This window comes from Triturus cristatus, chromosome 6, assembly GCF_964204655.1.
Source record: "Triturus cristatus chromosome 6, aTriCri1.1, whole genome shotgun sequence".
Lineage (NCBI taxonomy): Eukaryota > Metazoa > Chordata > Amphibia > Caudata > Salamandridae > Triturus > Triturus cristatus.
Window position 1 is genome coordinate 1,517,900,858 of NC_140589.1, and position 27,777 is coordinate 1,517,928,634.

The window sequence follows — 27,777 nt, forward strand, 5'->3', positions numbered from 1 at the left end:
TATCCTCCTCCCCAGAATTTACATTTGTACTAGGGAATATCTGCCTCGGTGTGCGAGAGGGTGGTGCCCTTTTTTTTAATGATGAAATTTGCCCCTTACTTAATTTGCCGTTTTTCTTATCCTCACACATGGTGGTATGCTTTGCAATTTTTGACTTTTTCCCCCCACAATTTTGTGCGCTTCTTTTCCTTTTTGGGATGGCTCCCTCCCTCTCCCCGTGCCCTAACTGCCCTAACCGTGTAGGCTGGTTGACCCTGGCAATAGTTCCAACCATATTAGACAGGGTCACGTTAGGTACAGTTAGAGGTGGGGGGGACTTGGGTAATGGTAAAGGTAATATACTAAAATCTATTGGGACGGAGAGATCACAATCAGTGTTGGGAACAAAGGAACCACTCAAATCGACTATGTCAAACTTGTCATTTGTTCCCCTAAGCCCAGCATCTGGTAATGTACATTCCAATGTTTGTTCTGGGGTAGTTGCATGTGCAAGGGGTCCCAGAGACGATCTCCTTACCCACTCAATTTCTTGCGAAATGCGTCCTTCTAAGGTGGTAATTTCATGAATAAGGAGTGAGCCAGCTTTTGCAAAATAAGTGTCCAGAGTACCTTTGGGCTTTCCAGCAGCCAATGAGGTCTTGCTCCTCGTCTCTCTTGTGGCCATGCTCCAACAATGAATGCGGGGTGTGTGAAGAGGGAGAGACGTGGGTCAAGAGAGAGGGCCCAATCCCAATCTCGACCGTACTCGAACGGCCTCAAACGGCCCACTCTTTGCCCAGTCTTTGCCCACGCTTTGACCCGCGCGCGACCCCACCAACGCGGGTGCTCCGAGGATTTAAATAGGGGGGGTGGAGCAGCCGGGAGTGGGCGAGAAGAGGCCCCAGCTGCACCTGTGGAGATGGCGCTTTGCTGGCTGGTCCTCGCAGTCCCACCAACGATGTTCAGGAAACAGAGAAGGCTCCCCTGAGTGAAAAGCTCGCCAGAATGTCCGGGATTAGGTGATTCCAAGTTCCTGCAGTGTCCGTGGTTAGTTTAATCTGCGAGCGGCTCCCGCGAAGCGGGGGCCGCGAGAAGTAATCACGGTAATCAAGGAGTAGGAGGGCGGGAGCGGGCGGGAAGAGGCCCCAGCTGCACTTGTGGAGATGGCGCTGTGCAGGCTGGTCCTCGCAGTCCCACCAACGATGTTCAGGAAACAGAGAAGGCTCCCCTGAGTGAAAAGCTCGCCAGACTGTCCGGGATTAGGTGATTCCAAGTTCCTGCAGTGTCCGTGGTTGGTTTAATCTGCGAGCGGCTCCCGCGAAGCGGGGGCCGCGAGAAGTAATCACGGTAATCAAGGAGTAGGAGGGCGGGAGCGGGCGGGAAGCGGCCCCAGCTGCACCTGTGGAGATGGCGCTGTGCAGGCTGGTCCTTGCAGTCCCACCAACGATGTTCAGGAAACAGAGAAGGCTCCCCTGAGTGAAAACTCGCCAGAATGTCCGGGATTAGGTGATTCCAAGTTCCTGCAGTGTCCGTGGTTAGTTTAATCTGCGAGGTTTCTATGCTGGAAACATTACAGTCTATCCTGTGCCTGAGGACAGGTCGGAGAAAAGTTCCATATCAAATTAGGGGTCCCACTGAAACATTGTAATTGCCTTATGTGATCAAAATTTCAATGAATGCAGTATTATACCTGGTTTTCTTTCAGATGATTGGGACATTGAGACATGTAAAAGAATGATGTCTGATTTGTAGGCATATGCTGCTAGGAATAATTTAGATCCTTATTTGAATTCAGCAAATTACAAAGACATATATATTGCTATCATCATTATGCACATTATTTCATACATAGGACCAGTTATCCGCTGAAATTCACAATTGCACACAATAAGAACATTGCCATTCTAATTTAGGATTTCCTTTACTTTAAGGGTGCTGAGAAGTCACACCCTTCAGCCTTCTATTTTACACAGAAGCAACATCATTCTTCTGAAAAATCTAATTACTACCAGCAAGCCGATTTACTCCACTAAGTTTAGTCAAAACCTGAATATTCAAGGATATAAATATTGGAATGCAAATGTTGAGGAGAAAAGGATTTAGGCAACCACATTCTGTCAGATTCAAGATAACTAAGCCATGCAAGTCTGTTTAATACAAAAAGAAATGATGATTCTAAACAAAACTATCCTGTAAGCTACTTGTCTGGGATTCAGAACAATTAAGAATTTCAAGAAACCTTCTATTCTAAAGGTCAGTCTGAATATGTTCAATAATTGGCAATTTCAAATGAATTATTCTGAATCAGATATAAATAATATGATACAGAATGGCACTTCAGCCCAATTCTCTGTTGCAAGTTTAGCCTTATAATTCTGAAACATGCATGCAGCATTTCCTTTCCAACACTCCTGAACCCAAACTTAACAACCCTGATCCACATTATAATACATGACCACCTGTAGTGGCTACCACATTCACTGTGGGAAAGTTATGCCAAAGATGCCTAGAACACGCTAGTCTCTCAGCTGTGAAGACACACTTCTATTGCATTAATGAAAATATGGATTTTTCTTACTTTCTTCATGGGCCACATCTTCAAAGAAATGAAAGATTCCTTGCTATACCAATATATGCCATATATAATGAATTAAATAAATATTCTTCAGAAAGAATTAGGCAAATAGATCAAGAAGACATGCAAAACACTTTTAAAGTAATCGACAATGGAATAAACACGCTTTCTAAAAGAGAGTACTCACTAAATCATATTTGTCCTTGGCTTTAGCCCTCTTGTAAGGAGATCTGAAATTGTTACAACATTAGCAGGCTCAGTTGAGAGCAATTATTCAACTAATTTGGGCATTACAAACACTTAAATTAGGCTTGGTGCCTTGGAAACCTTAATGAAACTGCATTATCTGAACCATGCAATTGGGTACTCACTCAAAACCCAATGGTGAAGAAGGAATCCACATACACTCTATTAAGTTTAGAAAAAATTGAAGATGCACCACTTGCAGTCAGTGACACATCACCAATAACTTGGCTAAGACATTGTATTATTTCCTTACCCATAATAACTTTTCATTTTGCTGATTGTCAAAAATATAAATCTATTGGTTGGTATGAAACCATGCATAATTCATAACTGTTCCATTCATGGAAATTTCCTTACACCCTCATCTGTGTAACTGAAAAGGAGGATGACTCTGTGTATATTGGTATGGCAAATTGCAGAAATCCTTGTGGACACTCCCTTCTGTTTGAAACCATACCTCTGCATGGAATGTGTAGTGTTTTGATGCCAGGGTTCAATTGTATCCTATTTGTTCCATCTTGCCTTTATTCCTATACACCATGAACTTTTAAATAACGGTTCTTATTTGTGTATAACTAATGTTACTTGCTGAGGGTTGGAACTTGGTAGACATACCTGATAACAATTTCAGAACCAATACAGTATTGTGAAAGAACCTGTTATCCTCATCCTAGAAATGTTATTAGGAACATCCATTGACCTAGTATAAACATGAAATCTACGGCAATTTGAACAAACTAATGTCTGTTCTTTTATAAAAAAGAAGTCCCTTTGACTTCAGCGGTTGAAGTTTATAATCTACAGACATCCAAAACTGCATCAGAAATTCAGCAGCTGTTACACACACAATACCCAAAGTATTTTGCGGATATTATGCAAATGATATTAAATTCTTCTGTAACAACTGGTGTTGTGCATCTTTTTAAAAACATTGGATCTGGTCTGGTTACTAGATTTAAAGCAGTCGTTGGACTGATTCTATCATATTTTTATTCTCTGTTTTCTTGCCTTTTGGGGAGAATTCCAATCATAATGCTGCTAATTGTCTGTAGTATCATCATCTTTCTCTTGTTCCACTAATAAATCAACAGCTTTGAGTACCAATATCCAACAAAAAAAGTTGCAGAGATACTCTAGATTGCTAAATGGGATTCACTTGGCTATCTGAACTCAGTGAGCACTGGATACCCATCTTTTGCACAGTAAATGCTGCACAACTAAAACATGTGTTCTGGTGCATAAACTGTCCAACTGACATCATCTTGGACTTATATCTAGCACAGCCCCCAGTGGCTAATCTTGATATGGAAATGACCCTACCACCTCAACATGAGCACCAGAAACAATGCCAACCAATGCACCTGTCTCTTCTACAGGATGCTCACTATGACAGAGCAGTATCCCTAGTGGCACTTTTTGGCACAGCTCTTGGCAAATGTCTTTACTTCTTGTAATTCTTCGAGAGGAGCCGCAACCAAAATCGAGTGCCTCATACGAGCAACCAATTACTGGTCCATCCAGAACACTAGCTATTAAGTGCAAACATGCTCTGTATAGATTTCACAAAGACCACACCTATGCTGCGTGTGCACATGATGATGTAAAGTGAGGAGCGAACTCAACAAGTAAGTCAAACAGCAAATCAGGACGTGGATCTACCATAAGTACCAGAAAACAAACATGAACTGTGAATTGAAAAAGAAAATATTTGCTCCCTCTTGTTAATGGACTTTCTAATTTTTGTAATTTAAGTATCGGCAAATTAGACACAAGCCCACACTTAAGCTCTGCAGTAGTGCACATGTTCATGATATGCCCTAGGAATTAATATATTCATCGTTATAATGTGTACATTGCTTTAGTCAGTCACCCCCTGCATAATTGCCCTTTGTTTCGCAAATCTACAGTTGGAAACTTGCCCCAAAATTAACATGGTTGTTTTATTAACCCTGAAGACAAATTACTATTCTTAGAGACAGCCAACGATAACATTTCGATTGGTGTAATGAACTTCAGTAGTACAGTAGAGGTGTTAATCTCCATGTTTGTCACAGTTGCAAGATATTGATGGCAAAAATGCTCTGTTTTCAATGTTATGGTCATAAATGTCAAGTAATTTCCTCATTCATTGAGTTATCGTACCATAGTTTTTAACAATTTATTTAATCATAATTAAGGCTCCCTGTTTTCCATTTTTACTGATTTTTACAGATAAATACAGACAGAAAACCATTTATTTTCCTGTCTGTACTTATTTTTAAATGTGGATAAAAAAGGAAATTTATTAACAATAAAATCTGTTTTTGAGTGATTCTAAATACTGTAAATCATGACTGCCATGCCAATAGATGTGCAAACAGGCAAGGGGATCAAAAATATATAGGGATTTTAGTAAAGAGCAATAAACAGCAGTAGATTTGCACAACCTTGATATTAAAATGTACATATTTTCTTACAAGTGCCTATTTTACCATCTGAGTGTGTATATATAATTGAAACCTGTCAGGTGTTCAGGCATGAATGCACATTAGCTGGTTAAATAAATCCAGAAATATACATGTCAGCTTCATTTTGTTCACAAAACTTAAAATAAATATGGATAAATAGAGGTAAAATTAGCAAAACATAAATATGGACAAATACAGATGAAAATGACAAAAATATAAGTACCATAAAACCGGGAGCCCTAATCATAATTCTATGACAAATATGTATGTTCCTTTCCAGGGATCACTGATATGGCATGTACTTTAGAAGGACTGACAACCAGCTAGGCCATTTTTTATTTGTGTACATTTCAAATCTCCTGTACTAGATTTGAACCCGAGGACCAGGTCAGGATATTTTGTACACTTCAAATGTACACTCTTGAAAACAGACAGATGTCACTCATTTTAGGCAGTGATGTGTCCTGATATTTTTTAATGTATATGAAATACACACTGTCAGCAGAATACAAACCTAGATCCAAAACAATGTCTACCAAAGCCTGAATTGTTGGCCTGGGAATGTATGATGCTTGAAAAAAGGCCAATAGCCTAATCATCTAGCACATTTCATTCTTGCCCATAGTGTGTGCACCAATGTATTTAAGTAGTACAGAAAGGAGTCTTCTAGTCCCCTTGTAAAATGCAATCATGTTGGGTTTTGTGCCCACTGCAGCAGTGGTCCGTGCAGGTAACAGCAGTGGGGCAGTGGCCTGGTGGGGGGATTCCGACAGACGATGCCGAGGGAAAATTAATTATTTATTTAATTTTCCCTCTGCATCATCCGTTGGAATCCCCCCCCCCCCCCACCCGGCCCCACCCCCCCACCGTTGTTAGCTGTAAAGACTGCGGCTGGCCCAGATTAATTTTTCACTGTGGAGGCCAATGAGAAACCCTGTTGGTAGTATCTTTAAAAGAACATTTTAAAAAACGGAATAGTTAATGCCACTGCATGCCTTAATTTTTCCTGCACTGATATTTAGAATTTGGATTTTACTGTAAAGTACATATTTCAGACTTTTTTATTTGTGTTCAGATTTAGCCATGCAATTGAATATGGGAATGTATGAATACAATGGCAAATGCGGATACCGGCTAAAGCCAGAGTTCATGAGGAGACCAGACAAACAGTTTGACCCTTTCACAGAAAGTACTGTAGATGGAATTGTGGCAAACACAGTATCTGTTAAGGTATGATCATTTCTTTTATTGTACTTCACCATGGCATTTGTAAAGAAAACACCCTCTTGTCACAATGATGTTAAAGTATGCAATACCGCATGAATTTGCTTACAATTGCCTTTATTCAATATAGCATACTAACTTCCTTTTCTAAACCTCTTTGTTTTGTATTAACTGCAAGGCTGAATGAACACAGTGAGGAGCATGCTAACCATTTGTCACTGCTTTGGATAATAACTTGAGGCATAAATGTCAGAGAAAAAGAAATGGACTCAGAGTTTTTATTGTTAATCAATAAAAAGAAACATGCCGAGAAAATTGGCCAATGCCCGCTGCTCCAGGCGACTGTGTTGATGTTCCTCTGCATTCTATTGTCACTTTCACAAGCAGCCATTTACCATGTTTCTGAAAGTTGCTGAAACATTAATAGAATGTCTAAATCTGTAGTTTAAAAGACCATTTTTGTTGGTATGAGAAAGTGCCCAGGATTTGAAAGATAGGAAGTATATTGTTATCAAAGTTCAGATGCAACATTTCCCCTGCAGTAGAAATAAAGTGGTGAACAGAGGCCAAGTGCATACTTCCATACTGTTTTTGTTTTATTTTCTGGTTCTTACACAAGTAAAAAGGAGAGTACTGTCAAGGGGCTACATTTACCTGGATTATTGTTTGTGCCTGTTTATCTTTCTCTCAAAATCTATCACCAATTTCAAATGCAGCCAGTTAGTTGAAAACTTTTCTTCAGGTCTAACGTTAGCCAATACATTTTATTTTTACTACAATTATATATGTACTTACATACAGGGGCTTTCATCTACCTCTCTTCGTCCATTGGCCTCTTGTTGTGTCATTCACATTTTACTTCCACCCACTATAGCTTACAGCAAGGGGCAGTGGATCAGCTTTCAGCCCCTGGTTAACTTCACTTTGAGTGACTACATTTTGCTCTTCCACAATGAGCAAATCCACACACAATGTATTTACCTTCAGTGCAACCGTTTTAGTTTTTACTTCATATTTACTTTAGTTCTGCCTTTGTGTAAGCACGACCTTTCTACCAGATGTGAGCACAGTCAACATTCCATGCTTTATTAGTTCCTGTCTCCTACCAGTGCTCTTGTAAATTCCTTTTGAAGTGTCCCTTGTTTATTGGCCTGCTAGTTTTTTCACAGCATAATAGATTGCGTCTATATGAAACTTTCATTTATTAAGTTATCCTCTTTTAACTAGACATGCAGTATACAAACAGAAAACTTCAATATTAAACATGTGAATTCATAGGCAGACACTTCTTCAAAACACATTTACTCTGGACTTGATTTTAACAAGGGTTCTTTAAAAAACTTTTCCCAGGAAGAAAATCAGCCTGTATCATGTTTAGTTTGCAACAATTGTAACACTTTGTTTAAAAATGTATTTCCATCTTCTTTCTGTGTCCTTCTTTCCTTCCTTCTTGCTTTTTTTCCTTCTTTCATGCTTTCTTTCATTCTCATGCCAGCATTCTTTACTTCTTTCTTCTCTTCCTTCTCCTAACCTTCATTTTCCATCTTTTAATATTGTTTTCCTTCCTTTCTCCCTACCATTTCCATTCCTCTTTTCTTGTTTTCTTCTTTCTCTCCTTCCCTCTTTCCCTCTTACTTTCCTTCCTTTTTCATTTCTTCTTCCCTTTTTCATTTCTTCTTTCTTTCTTTCTTTCTTTCTTTCTTTCTTTCTTTCTTTCTTTCTTTCCTTTCTTTTTCCTTTCTTCCCTTATTTCCATCTTTCTTTCTTTTTTCTTAATTTCCATTCTTTTTTCTTTGTTTCCTTCTTTCCATGTGTACTTTCTTTTTGCTTTCCTTTCTACTTTCTTTCCAACGTTCCTTCTTTCTTCCCTTCCATCTTTCATCTCTTCTTTTGTTTCATCTTTCTTTCCTACTTTCCATGTATCTTTCCTACTTTCCATGATTCTTTCCTTCTTCCTTTCTTCCTTCTTTCCCATTTTCTACCTTTTGTTCTTTTGTTCCTTTCTTATTCTTGCATTCTTTCCTTCCTCCCTTCTTTCCATCCTCCTTTCTTTCCATCTTTCCTTCTTTTTATCGTTCTTGACTTTTTTCTTTACTTCCTTCTATCTTTCAGTCTTTCCTTCATTCTTTCGTCCCTTCCTTCCGTCCTTCTTTCCTTCCTTCTTTCCTTCCATACTTCCCTTAATTTGTCTTTCTTTCCATATTTCTTTCCTTCCTTCCTTTTCTTCTTTCCTTCCTGCCTTCATTATTTCCTTCCTTCTTTCAATCCTAATATCCTTCCTTCCTTCCTTCCTTCCTTCCTTCCTTCCTTCCTTCCTTCCTTCCTTCCTTCCTTCCTTCTTTCCTTCCCCCTTCCCGACTTTTTCTTTTTTTCCATCTTTCCTTCCTTCTTCCTTTCTTCCTAAAAAAAGAAAAACCAACAGTACAGCCAGTATGGTGAATAGCATATAATAAAATGAAACATAAACTTCCTCCCATCTGCAACTGGTCATATGGTAAGCAACTGCACCTGAGGCAAGTGCTATGACAGCAGGAGGTACAATAAACAGAAGAGTATGGCAGTTTCAACTGAATTAAAGAAAAGTAAGGGTGTACCCAGATATGCATCTCGGCCGCCTGACGCAGTGAAAATATCGGGGCAGCTGGCACCACATTAGTACCAGAATCATCAATTCTGAATTGTTTTTAAGAGGCAAAACTTCATTCTTGACTCACGTACACTTTGTCTAAGTCAGATTTATAGGTTGCCCAGACGTCCAGAAACTGTTGCATGGAAGAGACTTGTATATATCATGGTCTAGCCCCCAAGTGGCTCGGTAGACAATGTTGAAGTTGGGAGTAATGCTAAAGTTGTAAGGAGGGCTGGGGGAATTTGTACCATCGGTTAGCAAAGGATTTAATCTCCCCATCTCAAACAATGTCACCCAGCATCCTTATCCCTACCCCCTCCCAGTTCCTTCATCTCTGTGGGTGATGCCCTATTTGGATGGCTGCATTGTTCCATAAGGGGGTCTGTAAGTTAGTTAGGTGGGGCTAAAGAGAAGTTTGTGGGAGTAGTCCCAGACCCTCACCATCGGCTGCACCTTGGGATTGGATATTAATGTACAGTGTATCTTGTGGCAATAGAGGATGTCCAGCCCAGAAACACTGTGAACCATGGCACATTCCCAGAATGGGGATCTGTCACTTTATGCCCCAGGTAAGATAGTTGTGCCAAGTGTAGGGGGTGATAGTAGTTGTCTAGTCTGCCACTTTTCCTATGACCTGTCGGATTGAAGAAGATCAATCAAGGTTTTATACTGCTCCAGCTGAAGGATCTGATGCCTTTTTCTATGGCTCGTAGTGTGGGGATTGGAACAAGGATGGGTAACATTCCAAGAACATATTTAAAGCAGGGGGCTTCTACCATCCTTACTGCTTGTATTCTCAACCAGTGGGATAGGTTGAGATGGCTCCACTTTACATAATCAGAATGTGTTTTGGCAATAAGGAGTTCTTGATACTCCAAGACCATGTTTTCTAGGCCCTTATTGATGAGCATACCAAGATACTTGAGCCGTTGGTGTTCCATTTGAACAGGAATCCAGTGATGGCTGTCCTCGTCATGATACGTGTCATGGGTAGTGATTGACTCTTATTACAGTACATTATGTAGCCATAGATTTACAGAAAAGGGTGATATGAGGGACAGCAAGGCTGGTAGTGACTTTTCGAGGTCTGACAGTGTATGCAAGATGTAATCCGTATAGAGCAGTGTGATGAAATTGGGTGTACTATATGGTGTGATTGTGCAACCTAACTGCATAATACTTTTACCAACCCCTTTGGGTCCAGTAGGCTTTGTCTGTAAAACCCTCAGCTCAACCCTGGGTAGCTGTGGAACTAAGCAGCAAGGCTTACACAGAGGGACAAGTGTAAAGCATTTTAGCAGCACCAAAACAATTGAAAAAGAAACTGAGATGACTCTTAAGAAATCCATCACCAATATATGAAAATATAATGTATTTTTATAAGGATTTAGACACTAGAACAAAAAATATCCACCGGTGGGTTTCAGTGATATAGATTTTACAAGCAATAATAAATCCAAGCAATTTCACTCAACTGCGAACAAGATCTGGAAAAGTCAGTGAATTGGACACTTAGAAACTTCTTTAAAGAAAACTTAGGCAAGTGTCAGTGGTGTGGTCAGTGAGAAGTACTTGGGGTGCCAATTCTGGCAGGAGCTAGGCAGAGGGACCAGCACTGTCCTCAATGACAGTTATCTTCACAGAAGAAGCAATCCTTCAGCAGTTCCCGGCACTTCATGCTTTATCCACATTGTGTGGATACAATGGAGTGGTCCTGATGTAAAGGATAAAGGATGTTGAAGCTACTCTAAGGATGCTGTTGATGTGATGCAGTAGATGGGGGTCTTCCTGTAGGGATTTTCCAGTACACACAGGTGGTGAGGGGGTCCTAGTTGCAGGGTCGATGTCTCACAAAATCCTCTCTGTTTTGGCCGCAGACCTGTTGCCACTGGACTACCAGTCGCCCATTGTTTCAGGCCAATTGTTCCCAGGCCAATAACTCAACTTCTGAGGGTCCCAGCAACTCTCCAACAGCACTCGTGGGTTCAGCAAACTCAGGTTTAATTCAGTGCATCAGGTCTTGGTCCTCGGTACTGAACGGAGCATTGGTAGTGGCTTGAAGACTTTGGGATACCAACTTGCCCCAGCACGCTTCTTCAGCTGTAGTATATGTGTGCTGCGAACAGGAGGCCAGTCAGCTGGCCCTTGAATGTCTCTTGGTTTGACTGGGCTCTGGGCACGTTTTTTCACAGTAAAAACTAGTTTTGCAAAGCACATGTCCTGTTTGCATCATGTGTTGCACCTTGCCTGTAGGGCTCGGGAGGCCTACCAAAGGGGTGTCTTATTCACTTGTCCTGGGGAAGTGGTGGCTCTGCAATTACTGTTAATGGTGAAATTGCGCTAGCAGTTAATGACTGCTCTATTAGTCTCCAGTGTCAGACTGGGGGACTGGTTTTAATTCTGGGACCTCCAAGGTACACAATCAGCACTGGATGCCCTTGATTACCTGTCTAATTTACCTGCCCTGGGCACCAGGGTACCATTTACTAGGGACTTACAGGGATGTTGTTAGTAATAAGTAAAAAATGCCTACAAGGGATTTTAGTTAAAAAAAATTAATGGTTAGTTATTCTGAAGTTATTTAACAGGTGAGTCTAGAAAGATCATACACCCAATTGTCATCTGAAAACATCAATTAATGAACATAGAAAGCACAGAAACACAGGAATATCTTTTGATGAATGTACAAACTTATTTATGTAGATGAATCAAGTTAAAACAGGGGGATACAAATGAACAATCAATTCAGCAATAAATCATGAGAGGTACAAATAAAATTGATCCTACAGTTCATGAAAATGATATCTATTCCAATGGAATCAAAAATGACATATCTCCTAATGAGAATAATAATCACTTGTCTACAGTAATTGTTTCGGAAATAGATGGTGAAGTCGACGCTTCGGTCTTTAAAAGGCGTCAGTCCAACAGACCATCATCAGGACAATAAATATTGCAAATGAGGAAGGATCCTTTTTGATCAAACTCGACACGATTAATCCTAATCGTGAAGATATAGTCGCTGCCGCTTATATAAATTGCCCGGCTGGTACTGATCAAAAGATCAAGGTTAGGCCAAACTAATAGCGATACTTAGCAAAGCCGTCCAGGTCAATGGCATCAACGTAAGAGGAAAAGGTTGTTCATCCAGTACCAGATTGTCAATGATATTTGAGGTAAGGCGTTATCGGAAAGCTAGCGTCAGTCCTAGAAATCACACGGCGAATCACACAGGGAAGTTAGCAATTTTCAAACTGGGTACAGCCAATTCCACATATACTTTATGGTCTGCACACTGCCACTGAGGTATGGTTAGCAGGCCTCAGAGTGCACTTAGAGTAGAAAACCAGCAGCATCTGTCGAAAAACTTGGAGGTGACCATACAAAGTAGGTATACCTGTGAAGTAAGGGGACTGACGTATAACTGCCACTAAGGATTTCATGGGCAGTAGAAATAGCAAGGGCAGGAGAGTACAGATCATAAAAATAGCCGACAAGAATCCACTGCAGTTGACCTGAAAGGTAGGCTCAGTGTAGAGCCGATGGACTCTTGTGATGAAGGTGTATAACAAAATTGCCATTTGACTAGCTTTAAAAGTGGACTACATGTTTTGAGGGCAACCTTGATACAAAGTTCAGATGTTATTTTCATTAGAGGTGAAACAATATTCACCATGCTTTCTAAAATATTCTTTAGCCCATTGTCAATGTCCACTGAAATTATTGATAACACTACCAAATGAAATGCTTGAAGCATGGACCTATAATGCTAAACAAAACACCTCAAGAGGAATTAGATAGATTGTAATTAGATTATTCTAAAGTGAAAAGTATAAATGTAACCACTACTAAAGAAGGTTGCACAAAATTCATAGCTAAAGAGAAAAGAGTGAAGGGAAGAATTGACACACTAATTTGTCAAGAGTGCCTCGAGTTGTATGCCACTCACAATATTGACATCAATATTATCAAACTGTACATATTTTGACTCCACAATGTTGACTACCACTATATTACCAAGGTAAGTTTATATAGGGAGTATAGATTTTCTATTGTAACTCTACATCTATTTAACTTCAAAATATGTTTATTGTCAATGTTGTGGCATTGATGTAGGAGTCAGCAGATATTAAATCTTTGATATTGTGGTAGAATTATAAGAACATATATTGTCCTGCCTCTCTTAAACACTAAAAAGGGCCATTTGATGCTGTTTTGCTTGAATTTTGAATTGATACTCATTTGCATTCTAATTTGAGTACATGCTCTATAATCAGTTTATAAGGCCAGTCATTATTTTGCACATTGTCCTGATGAGAGACACATTTTTGTGATTTTATTTTCTTGATTCATGCTTATAATAGGACTCTTCTTTTTTCAGTCAATGTTTTTTATTTTGTTATATCATTGAAAACCACAGCTCAGATGCAATTTTATATTTCTGATGCTCCAAGTGCTTCTTAATGTGGCAATCGCTGATCCCTTCACTGTGTTGTGTGTGTGTTCCTATTGAATTGTTATCAGTTGTTTTAAAAAAAAAATAAGAAGCATGTTCAACAGCCTGAGATGGTAAGCAGGGCTGTTCAATTCATAAAATGAATACACAGGTTCTTCTTTAACCATCAAGATCCTAAAGCAATATATTTTGTGCTTGTGTGCATTAGTGGTTACTTTGAAAAGAATATAAGACTTCTGAATTATACATTGTGTTTGATTTTTAGATCATTTCAGGACAGTTTCTTTCTGATAAGAAAGTTGGCACTTATGTAGAAGTAGATATGTTTGGCCTGCCTGTGGACACACGGCGGAAAGCTTTCAAGACAAAGACTTCTCAAGGCAATGCTATCAACCCTGTGTGGGAAGAAGAGCCCATCGTGTTTAAGAAGGTTGGTTTTCAGTTTTTGGATTTAATAGGGTAGTGTTGCTATATATCATATGACAAACACGTACAATAGTAACAACAGTGGTAACTGAATACATTAAAAAAACTTGGTCCACTATTGTATGAGTTTTTTTATCAATAATTCCTATCTAAGAAAAGTGGGACAAAGGAATGCATTTTTCCATTGTTATTTTACAATATGGTACTTAATGAATTCTATATTGGGCTTCTTTTGTACATATAAGTTTTTTTGTAAGCTAAAATAGTTTGATTTACAACAGCAAGGAATTCTTAATCGACGACACTGAGGTTACAAATTCTTTTACTCATTCCTAATATTATTCAACTACTGTAATATTATGTGGCACTAAATCCCACAGAAGGGGTGATGAGAGGGCATTCAAAATGTGGTTTGCTTTCAAAGTTTGTCAACGCCAACCAGAGTGTGTGAATAAAGGAAATTGGAGTATGATCTGAGGGGGGTGAGACCACCTGAAATAATAATCACAATCTTTGTCATGATGCACCACTAAAGTCAATAGAAAAAATGTGCTAACCCTCTGGCAGCTTGGCACAATGCAGTTAGGCTTACATTTGAGGCAATGTGTAAAGTATTTCTGCAGTACTCGAACAGTAATAAAATGAATATACAACAAAAGAAAAATCTCAAAACAATTTAGAATAATAGAGAATATCATGATAAATTAAACCAACATAAGAAAAACACAATAAGTAGTCCCAGAGGTATCAATTTGTAAGGTTTGTATTAAAAATAGTGCCAAAAAGCACAAAGAATCAAAAGTGTATCTGGTCGCGAAGTACTATATCAAAGTCAGTAATTAAGGCCATCTGTGATGAAGCGCAGGTCGGATACAAGGACTAGGTTTGTACCAGTGAAAAGTTTACCTTCTGACTTAAAAGCTTTAATGGACAAAAAATGGTTGTTGACGGGTCAATGGCTGAGCAAGCTGCATGCTGGATCTGAAGCGGTTCTCAAGGACAGCTAGATTCTAAAGAGTGAGGTCCTAATGCGGTCATCGACAAAGGTGGGAAAGCTCTGAATGATTGAAGGTCCATGCCCAGGAACACCTCAATGTCGATTAGATGCTGCTCAGCTTCAGTCTTGAAGAAGCTCTCTATGTTCAGGGTTAAAAACCTTTCTGGAAGTCATAGCTCCTTCAGCAGAACAAACCACCAAGTAGAGGACAACTGACGATTCAATGGCGATGGCTGCGGCTTTGACTACGATACTGTGCTCATCAGTTCTCCCACCAGAAAGTTGAAAATGTTTCTAAGTCCCAATTCTTGCCGTTTTGGCACAACAAGGTTAGTACACTAACACTAGACAAGGTTCCCGGACCAGGAGGGAGGAAGGACACTATCTGGGTGCACCACTTGGGGGTTGGGAATCACTACAGCAAAGGCCAGCAGCAAGGTTAGGGACAGGTGCAGTTGGAATTGGTCAGCTGGGCAGTTGTAGTGATTGAGGCCTCTTGAACCTGGTTGTATCCCTGTAGTTCGAAAAGGAGGTCAGCCAACTTACCCTTGAAGTCACTTCTGGGGTCCTGGGATCAAGGTAAGCAGGTTGAGTCTTCATTTTAGTCTCAGTCAGCCATGCAGTCCTTCTTTTGACCTTCTCAAGTCTAGGAGTATTCTGAAAAGAGGTCTGTGGGTCCCACCGTTATGCCCCATGACAACCTGTGGGAATAGGGCAAGCCACCGTCCACTCCTAAACCAGTTTTGGCCAGGTCCCATATTCCCATTGGGTTTGGTGCCAGTCGGACTAGAAATATGAATGGGAGGTAGGATTAGGTTTGGGCTTCATCTGCCCACTGGCAGGCATCCTTTGAAGCTCAGGAAGGGGTTAGGAACAGCCTCCCAGGCCATCCCGTCAAGGGAGGAGTCCTCCTGCATCAACCCAGAGCCCTTCATTTACTATTTCGGAGCAATACAGATCTCCCACAGGGAAGCAACCAGGTGACAGCTGGACACTGCAGGAAAGCATTTTAGTTTTAGAGAGGAAAATGACAACTTTCTAAAAGTGTCTTTTCCAAAAATAGGAATATAAAATCTGACTTGAACATAAACTTGTATTTTAAATTATCATTAAAATTAATCTTTGAATTATTTTTCTAGCCATTTCCAAACTGAATTTAGCACTATTAGAAGGTGATAATGAAAAACAGCTTTAACCTATAAGAGAGACAGCCTTATCACCATCAAAAACAACTCTGGAGGTTTTTTCACTGCCAGGACATGCAAAACATTAAATATACATATGTATAATTTTTTTAATACTATTCACCCTCCCCTATTGGTGTTTAAGGCCTACCTTAAGAGTAACTTATAAGTATTATAAAGGAAGGTTATGAAGAAGGCTTATTCTGTCAGGTCGAAATGGCAGTTTAAAACAGCACACTCAGGCTGCAGTTGCAGGCCTGGAGACGTGATTTGCAGTATTGCATTAGTGGGTGGCACAATGACTCCTGCAGCCCACTAGTAGCATTTAATTTACAGACCATTTGGTATCATTTACTAGGGACTTAAAGCTAAATTTATCACGCCAATAAGGAGTATGCCAATTCTAGCCTGTTTAGAGAGAAGAGCTCAAGCTCTTTATCGGTGGCTAGCAGGAGCAAGAGTCCAGTGGACAGCAAATATGGATTCAGCAAAAGAAGGAACAAATCTGGGGGCATACCATTCAAAAGATAGTCATTTTCAACATGTGTCACCCACACCAGAAAACAGTGGGAACTACCCACCCTCATGGGAATACTCATCGCTAAGGTTGAAAAACCTGGCAAGGATTCCAGGGAGGATACAACCATAAGGTCCATTCCCTGTAGGGAGACGGACCAACAGTTTTGGATTCTCGTCCTGCACGTGCCTCAGCCATCTGAGGGGTGAGTAGTCTATCTGAACCAAGATGCGAGTTTGCCCAGACCACTGCAAATGCTTCCCTCTCAATTGCACTTCACCTCTTTTTCCTGAAAATCGATTCCTACTGTTGAAGACTACAGGTTGACCCAAGCCCTCATTGCTTAGCTGTGACAGGATGGCCCCAATGTCATGCTCTGAAGCATCCATTTGAACTAGGAATTCCTTGATGAAGTCAAGTGCTTAGAGCACTAGTGCTATGTTTAGGAAGCTGGCTCTGGATATACTATACCAAAGTGAGGTATAGTGTGCACAGAGTCCAGTGGAACCCCAAAGGTAGGCAGAGGTAAAAGTAGATAGCACCTTACTCTCCATTTGTGGTAGTGTTAGCGAGCAGTAAGGCTTTATCAAAGGGTAGTGTTAAGCATTTGCTGTACACACTCAATCAGCAAATGATTGTCTCACACTCAAAGACTGAACTCAGACCAATGATGTTTGTATAAAAATATTCTTTTAGTTATTTTATTTCCTAGAACCAAGCAAGCCTGGCACAGGTAAGTGATTTATACTTTGCAGTAATTACAGCTTGATGTGTAGTAATAATACAGTTTGAATTGCAGTTGTGTATATACTTTGGTTTGATTACAGTAGAACTACTCGTAAAGCAATGCTTTGAAATATTGTACATATACTTTGTATTGGCTTTTCAATGGAATGTCAAGTAGATTACTTCACAGATTAATTTTCTTACACAGTGTAGTATACCTGAATACTACACTGGGACATTTCCTGTGAAGAGGTAAGTAAAAGTGTTTTTGTTATTTCGTTACAGTTTTAAAGACTTTCATAGATTTTCCAACTCCACACTTTGAAACTTTTCTTATAAAAACAGTCAATGTTATCCTATGGCAGGAAATAGTGTTATCGGTTAACAGGTATGTACTTTGTTGTAGGATTGGGGTTTCTGAGGGTAGACTCAGGGATCTCCCAGAGTCAAGGATGCACTCTTGTTACACCCTCATCGGCACTAGGTCTGCCGGGTGCATAGTGCTGAGGTCCAATGTTATCCAATGGGGGGCCTCCGGTTGGTGGCTGCTTACGAGCTGGCCATAAGGTTGTGGGAGCAAAGTTCCTGGACTTGAGCTCAAGGCAAATGGGGGTTCAAGCTAGCACAAAAAGTGCACCCTCAGCGCCACTAGGGCAGCCGGGTGCATGGGGCTGGTTTGTCGTCAGGTGCCCTGTTACTTTCAATGGGGAGTCTCGAGTTTGCAAACACACTGCAGGCTCGGGACGAAGGCCTTCTGGGTATGACCACCACTTGGAGAGGCAAGTTGGGATACTGGGGGTTTGTTAGACATAGTCAGTTGCGCCACCTGAGGCCGTGGGGCGTCTGGTGCAGGGGTGTTTTTTTATGGTCGGATGTTCTTACCAGCTCCTTGTCGCAGTTGGGGGGGTCTTCAGGATTGAGGCTGCAGGCGTCGGTGGGAGGCGTGAGGCAGGTGAGGAGTCACCTGATTTTGGGTCTGGATCGCCAGGGAGACCTCCTTGTGGTATTGGGCCACTCAAACTCAGGCCGAGGGCATAGGGTGCAGAGTGGTGCAGACTCGCAGACTTTGCCGGAGCTGGAGTCTGTGGGTGAACAAATCCGGTGTTCATGGGAGATAAAGTATTTTCTTTTGAAGACAGGACAGGGGGGCATATGCCTCACTCTGGTTGGCTAGATCCCCCCATCTGCAAGATGGAAGGGACTGAGAGCTGTGCTTCACCTCTCCTCCCCCACCTGATGGGTGGAGTTGGCAGAGGTGGGCACACCTCCCTTCGTCACTTGGTTTTCCCACCGGTTCTCCCACCCAAAGTGGGGATCAGAACCAGTGGGGACCAGTTGCTGAAGGCAGCAAAAGGCCTGGGGAAGCTCACAAAGGTGGCAAGCCTTTGCAGCATCCCCTCCGTGGACTCTTCCCATCCTGGGGGAGTAGGCTTGGCACTGCGTCCCAGGATGTGCATTGTTTCAGGCCCCTGAGAGCAGCAGGCTCTCGACCTAGGAGTCCAGAAACATGTCTGGTGGTGGCAGCTGAAACTAGCCACTCAGACTGGACACTAGTGGTAGGTCGTTTTTCAGGGGGAATCTCTAAGATGACCTCTGTGTGCATTTTTCATTAAATCTCACACTGGCATCATTGTGGGTTTAATGTGCTAAGAAGTTTGATACCAAACTTCTCAGGTTTCAGTAAAGCCATTATGGTACTGTGGAGTTCATACTGACAAATTCCCAGCACCATGTACTCTTAATGGCGTTACTGCACTTACATTGTCTAAGAATTGGCGTAGACACTGCAGGGGTACAGGGCTCATGCACCTGTACCCTTACCACTAGTATAGTGCACCCAGCTAGAGGGGTGGCTGATCTATGCCAGGGCAGTGGGTTGTAGGCATGGCACACAGGGATGTGTGCCATGTCGACTCTTCACCTTGTTCTGCACCAAAACATTCAGCCTGCAAAGGCAGTGTGTGAGTGTAAAGGTACAGGGTCTCTAAGGGTGGCACAATAAGTGCTGAAGCCCTTAGAGGCCTTCCCTGGTCACAGTGCCCTGGGGACCTGTGGTACTATTTAACAGGGACTGACCTGTGGCCAGAGATTGCCAATTGGGTTTTGTCTTCAATGCAGTTTTAGGGAAAGAACATAGGCCCTGGGTCCCTGATTGATAGGAGCCCAGGGCACACTTAGTCAAAGTACATCAGCAGTTTAGCAAAAAGTGGGGGCAACACTGCAGAAAGAGGGCACTTTCTCTCACAGTGCACCTGGCTTCCTTCGGGGTATCTAAAGCTTTCTGGCACTCCTCTGACCAGTCACCTTTTTGGACTTCTTCATGGTAGTCAGCTCAGTTAAGAGGGGCACCTTGGATCTATACCCTATAGTACTCACTGAGACCTAAGAAGGCTCTCCCCTGGGCCTAGGTCTTGGGAAACTCCCAAGCCATGATGGTCTGTATCCTGTGCTGGAGAGGCTGAACTTTGTCTCCATCGACTTGGTGGAGCAAGTACAAAACTGATCCCTGCCCTATTAGGCACCTACTGACCTTTTTAGTCAGGTCTGTCTTTTGCAGGGCCAGAAACACTTCCTGGAGGTGGTCATCGAGCTAGAGTTGAAAATAGCAATGTATTTTAGGTAGGCGGCACTGATGGTTTCTAGCCCTGCCAGGACCACGCTGACCAACCTCTGAAAGGTGGTAAGGTCATTCTGTAGTCGAAAAGGCAACTCTCTGAACTTGAATTGGCCCTCTGGGATGGAGAATGCTGGCTTCTCCTCGGCTCTCTGAGTCACTGCAATCTGTCAATACCCTGGCATCAAGTCAGAGTTACTGAGGAACTTGGCAGGTTCCAAATGATCAATGACCTCATCAGCTCTGGGGATAGGGTGATCATCAGCCTTGTGACTGAAATGAGGCCCCTGTAATCCACACAGGTTCTGGGGTATTGTCTGGTGGTGCAGCTTTGGGTGGCAATACCACTGGGCTGGACCAGAGGCTCAATCATCCCCAAGTCCAACATTTATGAAACCTCAATCTTGGTGATGGCTCTCACTTTTTCTGACAGCTTGCAGATCTTATTCTTGACTGGCATTCTGTCCCCCATGTCCATGTCAAGGGTACACCAATCAGTGATCCTTGTGGTAGGTAAGAATAAAGAGGCGGGCTGCTCTAGCAAGTGGTGATAGTCCCTTTGCTGCTCTGGAGTCAGGGTAGGGGAGAGGACAAGTCATTCCACTCACCCATCTTGCTCATTGGAACACAGAAGACCTGGAAGAGGCTCACGTTTCTCCTCACCATCACCTATCACCAAAAGCATAGTGATTTCAGACCTCTTTAAGTGGAACTTGAGGCATAACACTTGTAGAATCCATAAGGGATTCCTAGATGTCCTGAGGTTCACCAGTTAGGTGACCTCACCTTATGCTACTTCACCTTATAGGACCCAGTCTAACTGTTTTTCAAGGCATGGGGCTCACACGCTCCAACACCCACACATTTTAGCTAGGCTGATATTCCACCAGAGTGGTCGTCTGGTCTGACCAATGCTTCTTGACTTCCTGGCTGTCCTACCGGTTCTCAATGGCCTCTTTCCAGATGTGCTTCATCTGAGACCTGAGGGCTAACATTTAGCTCACTACATCTTGAGAGAGTTTCTTCACAAGATGGAGAGGTCCGGGCGCAGGCTAGTCAAACAGAAGTTATAAAGGGATTGAACCCCACTCTCTTCTGAGGCACTTCCGAGTAGACAAACAGCAGGCATGTTAATAAGAAGTCCCACTCACGCTTCATGGGTCCTGGTAAGCCCATAATTATTCCATTCAGGGTCTTGTATCTTTCAATAAATCCATTGGCTTGGGAGTGGTATGGTGTGGTGTACTTGTAGGTTAACCCACACTCATCCCACATGGCATTCATGTAAGCAGGCAATGAAGTTGGTGCCTCTGTCAAATACAAACTACTTGGTGAAACCCACTTGGGTTAAGATCCCCATCAATGCCTGGGCACTGCTGGCATAGTCACCAATCTCAGAGGAACCGCTGCAGGTTACCGGGTGGCATGGTCATCCAAGAAGGATAAACCTATTGCCTAGGACAGTCTTGGGATCCCGTTTCCCAACAATATCAATGCCCCCCTTTCAAATGGGGTACCCACTACGGGAATAGTAAGCAGTTGGGGCCTTTTGTGTCACTGCCGATTTCCATAGGACATTCAGAATGCTTCTGATTGCATCCTCATTTGGGGTCAATAAAGGTGGGTGACCAGTCGATCAAAGGATTTGGCCTGCCCCAGATGTCCTGTCAGGGGATGTCATGAGCCAACTCCAGTAGGAAGGACAAGCAACACATAGATTGACACAGGCTCAGGGTCTTTAGGCCCACTATACAGGAGATCATTCTCCCAATAAATGAGGTATCACCATAGCTGTCGCCAGCTGCCTCAGCCTCTGACTGCAGTTTTAGGCCCTCAAAAGTAGGACACTCCTTCTGTGCCTAGCGAAACCCTGTCCAGGATTGTCCACATTCAGTTTCCCACTTGGCTAACTCAAGTAGGTCTCCCAGGGCAGCAATGTCTTCCCCTGTAGATTCCAGGGCTTTGCCCAGAGTATCAATCAAGACCTCAACCGTGGCTATCTCTTGGTGTGGGTTTTCTACACACCATGCCTTTCCTCTTTATGGCAGGAACCTGGGCCACACTTTTCAGGTTTGGGTACTTCTGACTCTCTTGATGGGTTGCCATGAACCCTGAAGTTAGTCACACCGACATAGGCAATCCCAGCATCATCAAGTGGGACCTGGGCTTTACCTCTTTTAAGATAGTGTGTTGTAGGTAATTTCCTAACAGACAGTTAACAGACATGGCTAGCCTTACAGCTATTAAAGGAACATGAGACTTCCTACTCTTCCATTCAAATGGAAATAGAGTCACTGGATAGTGACTCACTTAGTTGTTGTCTGTGGCAACCTGGTGGACTGCTTCCGACATCATCTGTTCTGAGGACACCGGATGACAACCCACATTAGTCCTCCTGCCTCCTTTATTTCTCCACCCTTTGCCCATTGACGGTGACCCATTGCCTATACTTTTTTGTATTGTCAAGGCACGTGAGCCTTAGACACCATCTCCTTGACATCCAGTGACACAAGAGCAATCTGTGTATTCCCCAAAAATTAACTGGGGCCACATCCTCACTCATCACTTCATTAACCATTTCCATGGTAGGCCTACCCGTTTGGGGCTGCTTCCTGTGGGAGCAGATGGCATCCTCTTTTCTATTCCAGTGCTGATAGCACTCATAGCACTTGGGCTGGAAAAAGCCCTGGCATTTCTTGCCATAAAATGCTCTCTTTGGCTCTGGAATTAATTGGGAGTCTTTCCCCTGAAAACATTATTTGGGGTCTTTAGAGAACTCAGTTTGGTTTTCCCTGTTTCTCCCTCTTCTGTTGACGGGGACACCGTCTACCTTTCTTGGGGTTCACACCAGGTAACTTCTTTGACACTCCGATGCTAACTCATAGGTCAGTCTCCTTAGCAAGCTTTCTGGGTACAGTGAGCTTTAAATCAGTGAGGTGTTGGCACAGCACTGCAAATCAATTACTGAACATGTGCTGTCTCGTGAATAGATTGTACATCCCATCATAGCCATGCACAATGCTGCCCTCCAGCCAATCATTTAGTGTCTCACTGGAGAAGTCCACAAAATCCACCCAGGAGTAATTAGAGAGTTTCTGTCTGTCCTTAACCTTCAAACGGTATTTCTATGAAGTATGATCAAACTTGACAGCACGGACTTCTTTCATGGGTGCATGACTCATCCTGTCAGCCTTATCTAGAGCCAATAGGCTATCTCCCCCATATGCTTCCAGAGACTGGCCCCCAATCCTCCTCTGGGACACTGTGCATAACAACACTACCTAATTAGATTCAAAACACTCGTCAATGACATCTCTCACTAAAAAGCTAGGCACCGGGCCTTTGGGAATGCACTAGGCACCACTGTGTCACTGCCATAATCTTCATTAGACTCTGTGACCTTTTTGGCTTTCAGGTCCAGTTCTTTTTGGCTCATCTCATGATCCAGCAGAATTTTCTTCTGCTCTAGAGCCAGCCTCTTTTCCAATGAGGTTATCCCAGGGTCTGTATTTTTGCCTCCAGGGACCTTGCTGCATCTGCTTCAGCTTTCCTCTTCCCTCTTGTTAGCGTTTTGTCCTCTATGGCCAGAGTGCCCAATAGCAGCCTCAGCTCTCTCTCAACTTGACTGTCCTCCAACTCTGCATGGGCACACTATGAGAGGAACATTGCTCTTGGCACTGGACAAGGCAGGTGCCCTCACATCTGTGGGCCCTTCTCTCACCTCTGATGCGATTGCCAGGTCATTCTCTTCTTCCTCCTCTGTCTCATCCACATCGTCTGCTTCATCATCCTCCTGCTCCTGTGATATAGTCTACAATATACAAACCTCTTTCTAGGCTCTAAAGGCTATCTGGTAGTCCGCTTTCTCTGAGCCTTATGTTAGCTTCAGCCCCTCTTCTTATACAATTTCTTTAGTTCTACCACAGTGAAGCTTTCAATATTGCTGAGTTCAACCTCCATTCTGGCAAAATCACAGTTGAAAAACATGCAGATAGAAATTGTTTAACAAGAAGCTGCTGCAGCTAAAGAAAAGTTGCAAACGATTGGAGCACTGGTGGGGCAGAGAATATAGCATTGTATTTAAAAATATCTTGATAAGGCGCAGAAGATATATCACAAACAGATCAGACTCACGTGCAGTCAGTACTATGCTCATAAGATAGAGCATGCTCAGAACTCGTCCTGCGAGCTTTTCCCTATAGTGAAATCTTTGTCATCCCTGGAGAGCACTTCCACCCAGTTCTCTCCGTCAGTGGAAAAAATGCAATGCAATCAAGCATTTTTTCTCAGAGAAATTTGTCAAGATATTTGACTCCTTTCTTAAAGGAAGCTAGAGAGACCGTTTGCCCTGAAACCCGGCCTGCACCAGTGGATCCCACAAGTGGGTTCCATAGTATCAGTACTCTGCCAGAGCTGCGCGCACTGGTAAGCAAAGTGAAATCCAGCTCACCGTTCAACCTAGCCTTGCCTTTGATGCTGGATCATTTAATGGAGGCTATTCTACCTAGTTTGTGTGACCTACTTAACCAACTCATTATAACAGGCCAACTTCTTGAGAAGTGGAAACACACAACGGTAGTGACCCTATTGAAGGAGCAGACTCTGGATCCAGCTAAACCAGAAACATTTACGCATATTTCCATGCTCCCTTTCTCTTCCAAAGTGGTGGAAAAACTTGTAAATCATCAACTGATGAGGCATATTGGGCCTAACACTTTGCTGCATGAGACTCAATCAGGGTTTCGTCCCCAGTACAGCACCAATTATGCACTGCTGCTTGCTTCTGAGGCCCTTAAACTCATCCCGGATAAAGGCAAGACTGCAGCTCTGATAATGCTAGACTTAGGCACAGCATTTAATACCAGATCCCATGACCTTCTGGTCTAGCTCTAAAATGACTGACATGCTTTCTCAAAAATGTACTTTCCAGGTGGTCCAACAATCCTGTTCATATGAGGTTTTTGTACTTCAGCTGGGGGTTGATCCCCATGGCATTAAAATTGTGTTCTACGCTGATGACAATAAACTTATTATCACCCTGACACAGGATGATGGAACCTCTGTTACCCGTTTTCGAACTTGCCTGTTCAACCAAGCAGAATGGATAGACCACAGCTGATTTAAGCAAAATGCTGAGAAAACTGAGATCCTTATTCTGGGGACACAACCATGTATCTGGTCCACTGCCTGCTGGCCAGATACCTTGGACCCAGTACCAATCCCAAAACAAAAAGTTAAGAACCTCGGTATCTGGTTCAACAACAATCTCACGTTCGACAGCCAGATATCTAATCTCACAAGAGTTTGTTTCAGCATTCTGAAAACACTATGATAGATCTCCTTCCAGAAGCCACCAGGAAGACAGTAATCCAGGCAATACCGGTTTCTAGATTTGACTACTGCAATGTACACTATCTGGGTGCCACCCAAGGCAGACTAAGGATGCTCCAAAGGGTGCAGAATACTGCAGCACGCCTGCTGCTAAATATTCCCAGACACTCTTCTGTGGGTCCTTCTCTTGCCAAACTTCACTGGCTTGCAAGTACAAAGAGAGTATCTTTTAAAGCTCCCTGCTTTTGCCACAAGATCCTGAACAACAAAGGCTCCCACTATCCTAATGCCATGAACAAGCCCTACAAACCTAGCAGGTGTCTCAGATCTTCTGAAGCTGGGCTCTTGGTAGTCCCAAGGGCGAAAAGAGCATGGACAGGTGGTCACTCCTTCTGCTTCTTGGCCTGTGGAAATATGGATTTTTCTGGTCAGTTATGTCCCCTATCTTGGACCCCAACGGTTCTATGTGCATGTCGCAAGTACATGTATGCTCCCTCCAGTTCCAGTAATGATGACGCAAACACATGTGCGTCCACCGTCAACATGTCCTCTGTCAGATCCGCCATAAATGGGCTGGATATTCCATTCCTAAATATGAAAGGCCACCGGCTTTATATGGTTCACTTATGCCATTTTACAGTCCAGGCAAGTAGGCCCTGATTCTGTCATCGAACTCCTCTTGCCTTCTGCCTCTGAAAGCTCCAGTTCAAGCCTGCATCTGTGACCATGAACTTTGTCTCATTCTCTGCGCGGCTCACGAAGCCTGACATCAGCCTATTCTCTGCCAAGAACTGTATTTCACCTTCGAATTATCTGCTTCCCCCTCAGCCGATGCATTCCTGCCTAGTAGCTTAAGTAAACATTCTTCCAGTTACCAAGCAAAAAGGCCCATCTTCTCTGTCCTCATGCAAGTAATTCATAGCCCTGTTACCATGGAATATTCCTACCCCCTCGCATTCAGTGTAGACACCTAGACGCTTGTACACGCACGCACAGTCAGTATAGAATAGATTCTGTCCGAGAGTCCCTCTTTTGTGGATAACATAGTTCTTTAAACATAGGATGTTAGATATGATTTGGGATTAGGTTGACTTGACCCCCCAGACTTCTTGTCTCCACACGTAGAGCTAAATGTCAAGTCCCCGTCACCCCCTAGTTACACGTCAATTACACGTCAGACTGCTGCGCGCGCATCAATGCCAAGTATTATCTTATAGATCCACCTATGTATTACATCATAGCCAATCATGTTCCTTTTTACTCATTATTACACCCATTTTCGGTTACGCAAACCAAACGTCAAAGTCCTTATCAATTGTTACGCCTACTGTATTCACTTTATTATGATGTATGTATTATAAAAGTTACTGCTTGTCAATAAAGTATGTACTTCACTTCCTGAACTCCCGTGGTGATGGAACTTGAAGCATCCGATTATAATCGCTTATTGGAATAAAGCCCATTCTGAAACTCTAATATCACGGATTCTGCCTCTCATTTCATTGAGCTATTTTACTATGTTCCTGTATCAAATTCAGTCCCGGTAAAGGAGAAATATTTACCACATGATGGCGCCCGAACAGGGACACTTTCTCATCTCACGCGCCGGCGGTGCGTTGCAGGCCCGGTCTCCTGCCACAGCTGGACGGACAATAACGCGTACCAGCAGGATTTCCTGTATCTCCCTCCGGTCAAGCGGGGGCGACTGAGACTGCAATCAACACCCAGACGAGGCGGTGAGAAGTGCGAAGTATCCCGACCAGAGCCTAGCTGAGAGAGCAAGATCCGAGGTATACAGAGACCCACCAGTCCGAAGTCAAGCCCAGTGTCCGACGAGTCGAGTCGAGTCCAGTCCAATCCGAGTCAAGTTCAAGTTACTGAGGCCTTCCGTTTCCGAAGCTACCCGGTGAGTACCATTACTGGGGAGGCATTTCTGACGTGCACATAGGTTGTGCCGGTCAAGACGGGTTTGGGTACACAAATCCGGTCTGCACTGTTTTAGCAGTGTATCTGTACTGTTTAGCAGTATATCAAGTATTCCGAAGTATTCCGAAGTGTCTAGTTATTATCTAGTTATTGTCGAGAATTAAGCTTGGTGATTAGTTATGCAGACGATCATCATTGTTGTTTCAGTTAAAGGTTTAATGTTTAATGTTTGAAGTGTTTAAGTATATCGTGGTATGAATGACTGTTCATTATCGTGTTTATTGTATTAAGTCTGTTCAAATTCAAGTATCAGGTCAAAATCAAGTATAAGGTCAGTTCTCAATATGCCGTTCTTTTCGAAATTAAGACAGATCACTACCAGAAAAGGGGTTCTCGAAGAAGCCGTCCCTATTCCTCCTAGGGACACCCCAGGGCACTTTATGTATCACAAACATGGATTAGACGCTATATTATTTCTTGATTTATGGGTAGACTATACC

At 42.7% G+C, this 27,777-nt stretch overlaps 1 protein-coding gene across 3 annotated transcripts in view; it reads left to right on the forward strand.

Moving 5' to 3' along the window:
- Window positions 1-27,777, forward strand: part of PLCB1 (phospholipase C beta 1) — a 2,173,917-nt gene that overhangs the window by 1,551,032 nt on the left and 595,108 nt on the right. For all 3 annotated transcript variants that reach the window (XM_085612648.1, XM_085612647.1, XM_085612649.1), the window contains exons 19-20: window positions 6,323-6,477; window positions 13,822-13,986. In XM_085612648.1, the coding sequence (XP_085468774.1) occupies window positions 6,323-6,477; window positions 13,822-13,986 (320 nt within the window). The remainder of the gene's footprint in view (window positions 1-6,322; window positions 6,478-13,821; window positions 13,987-27,777) is intronic.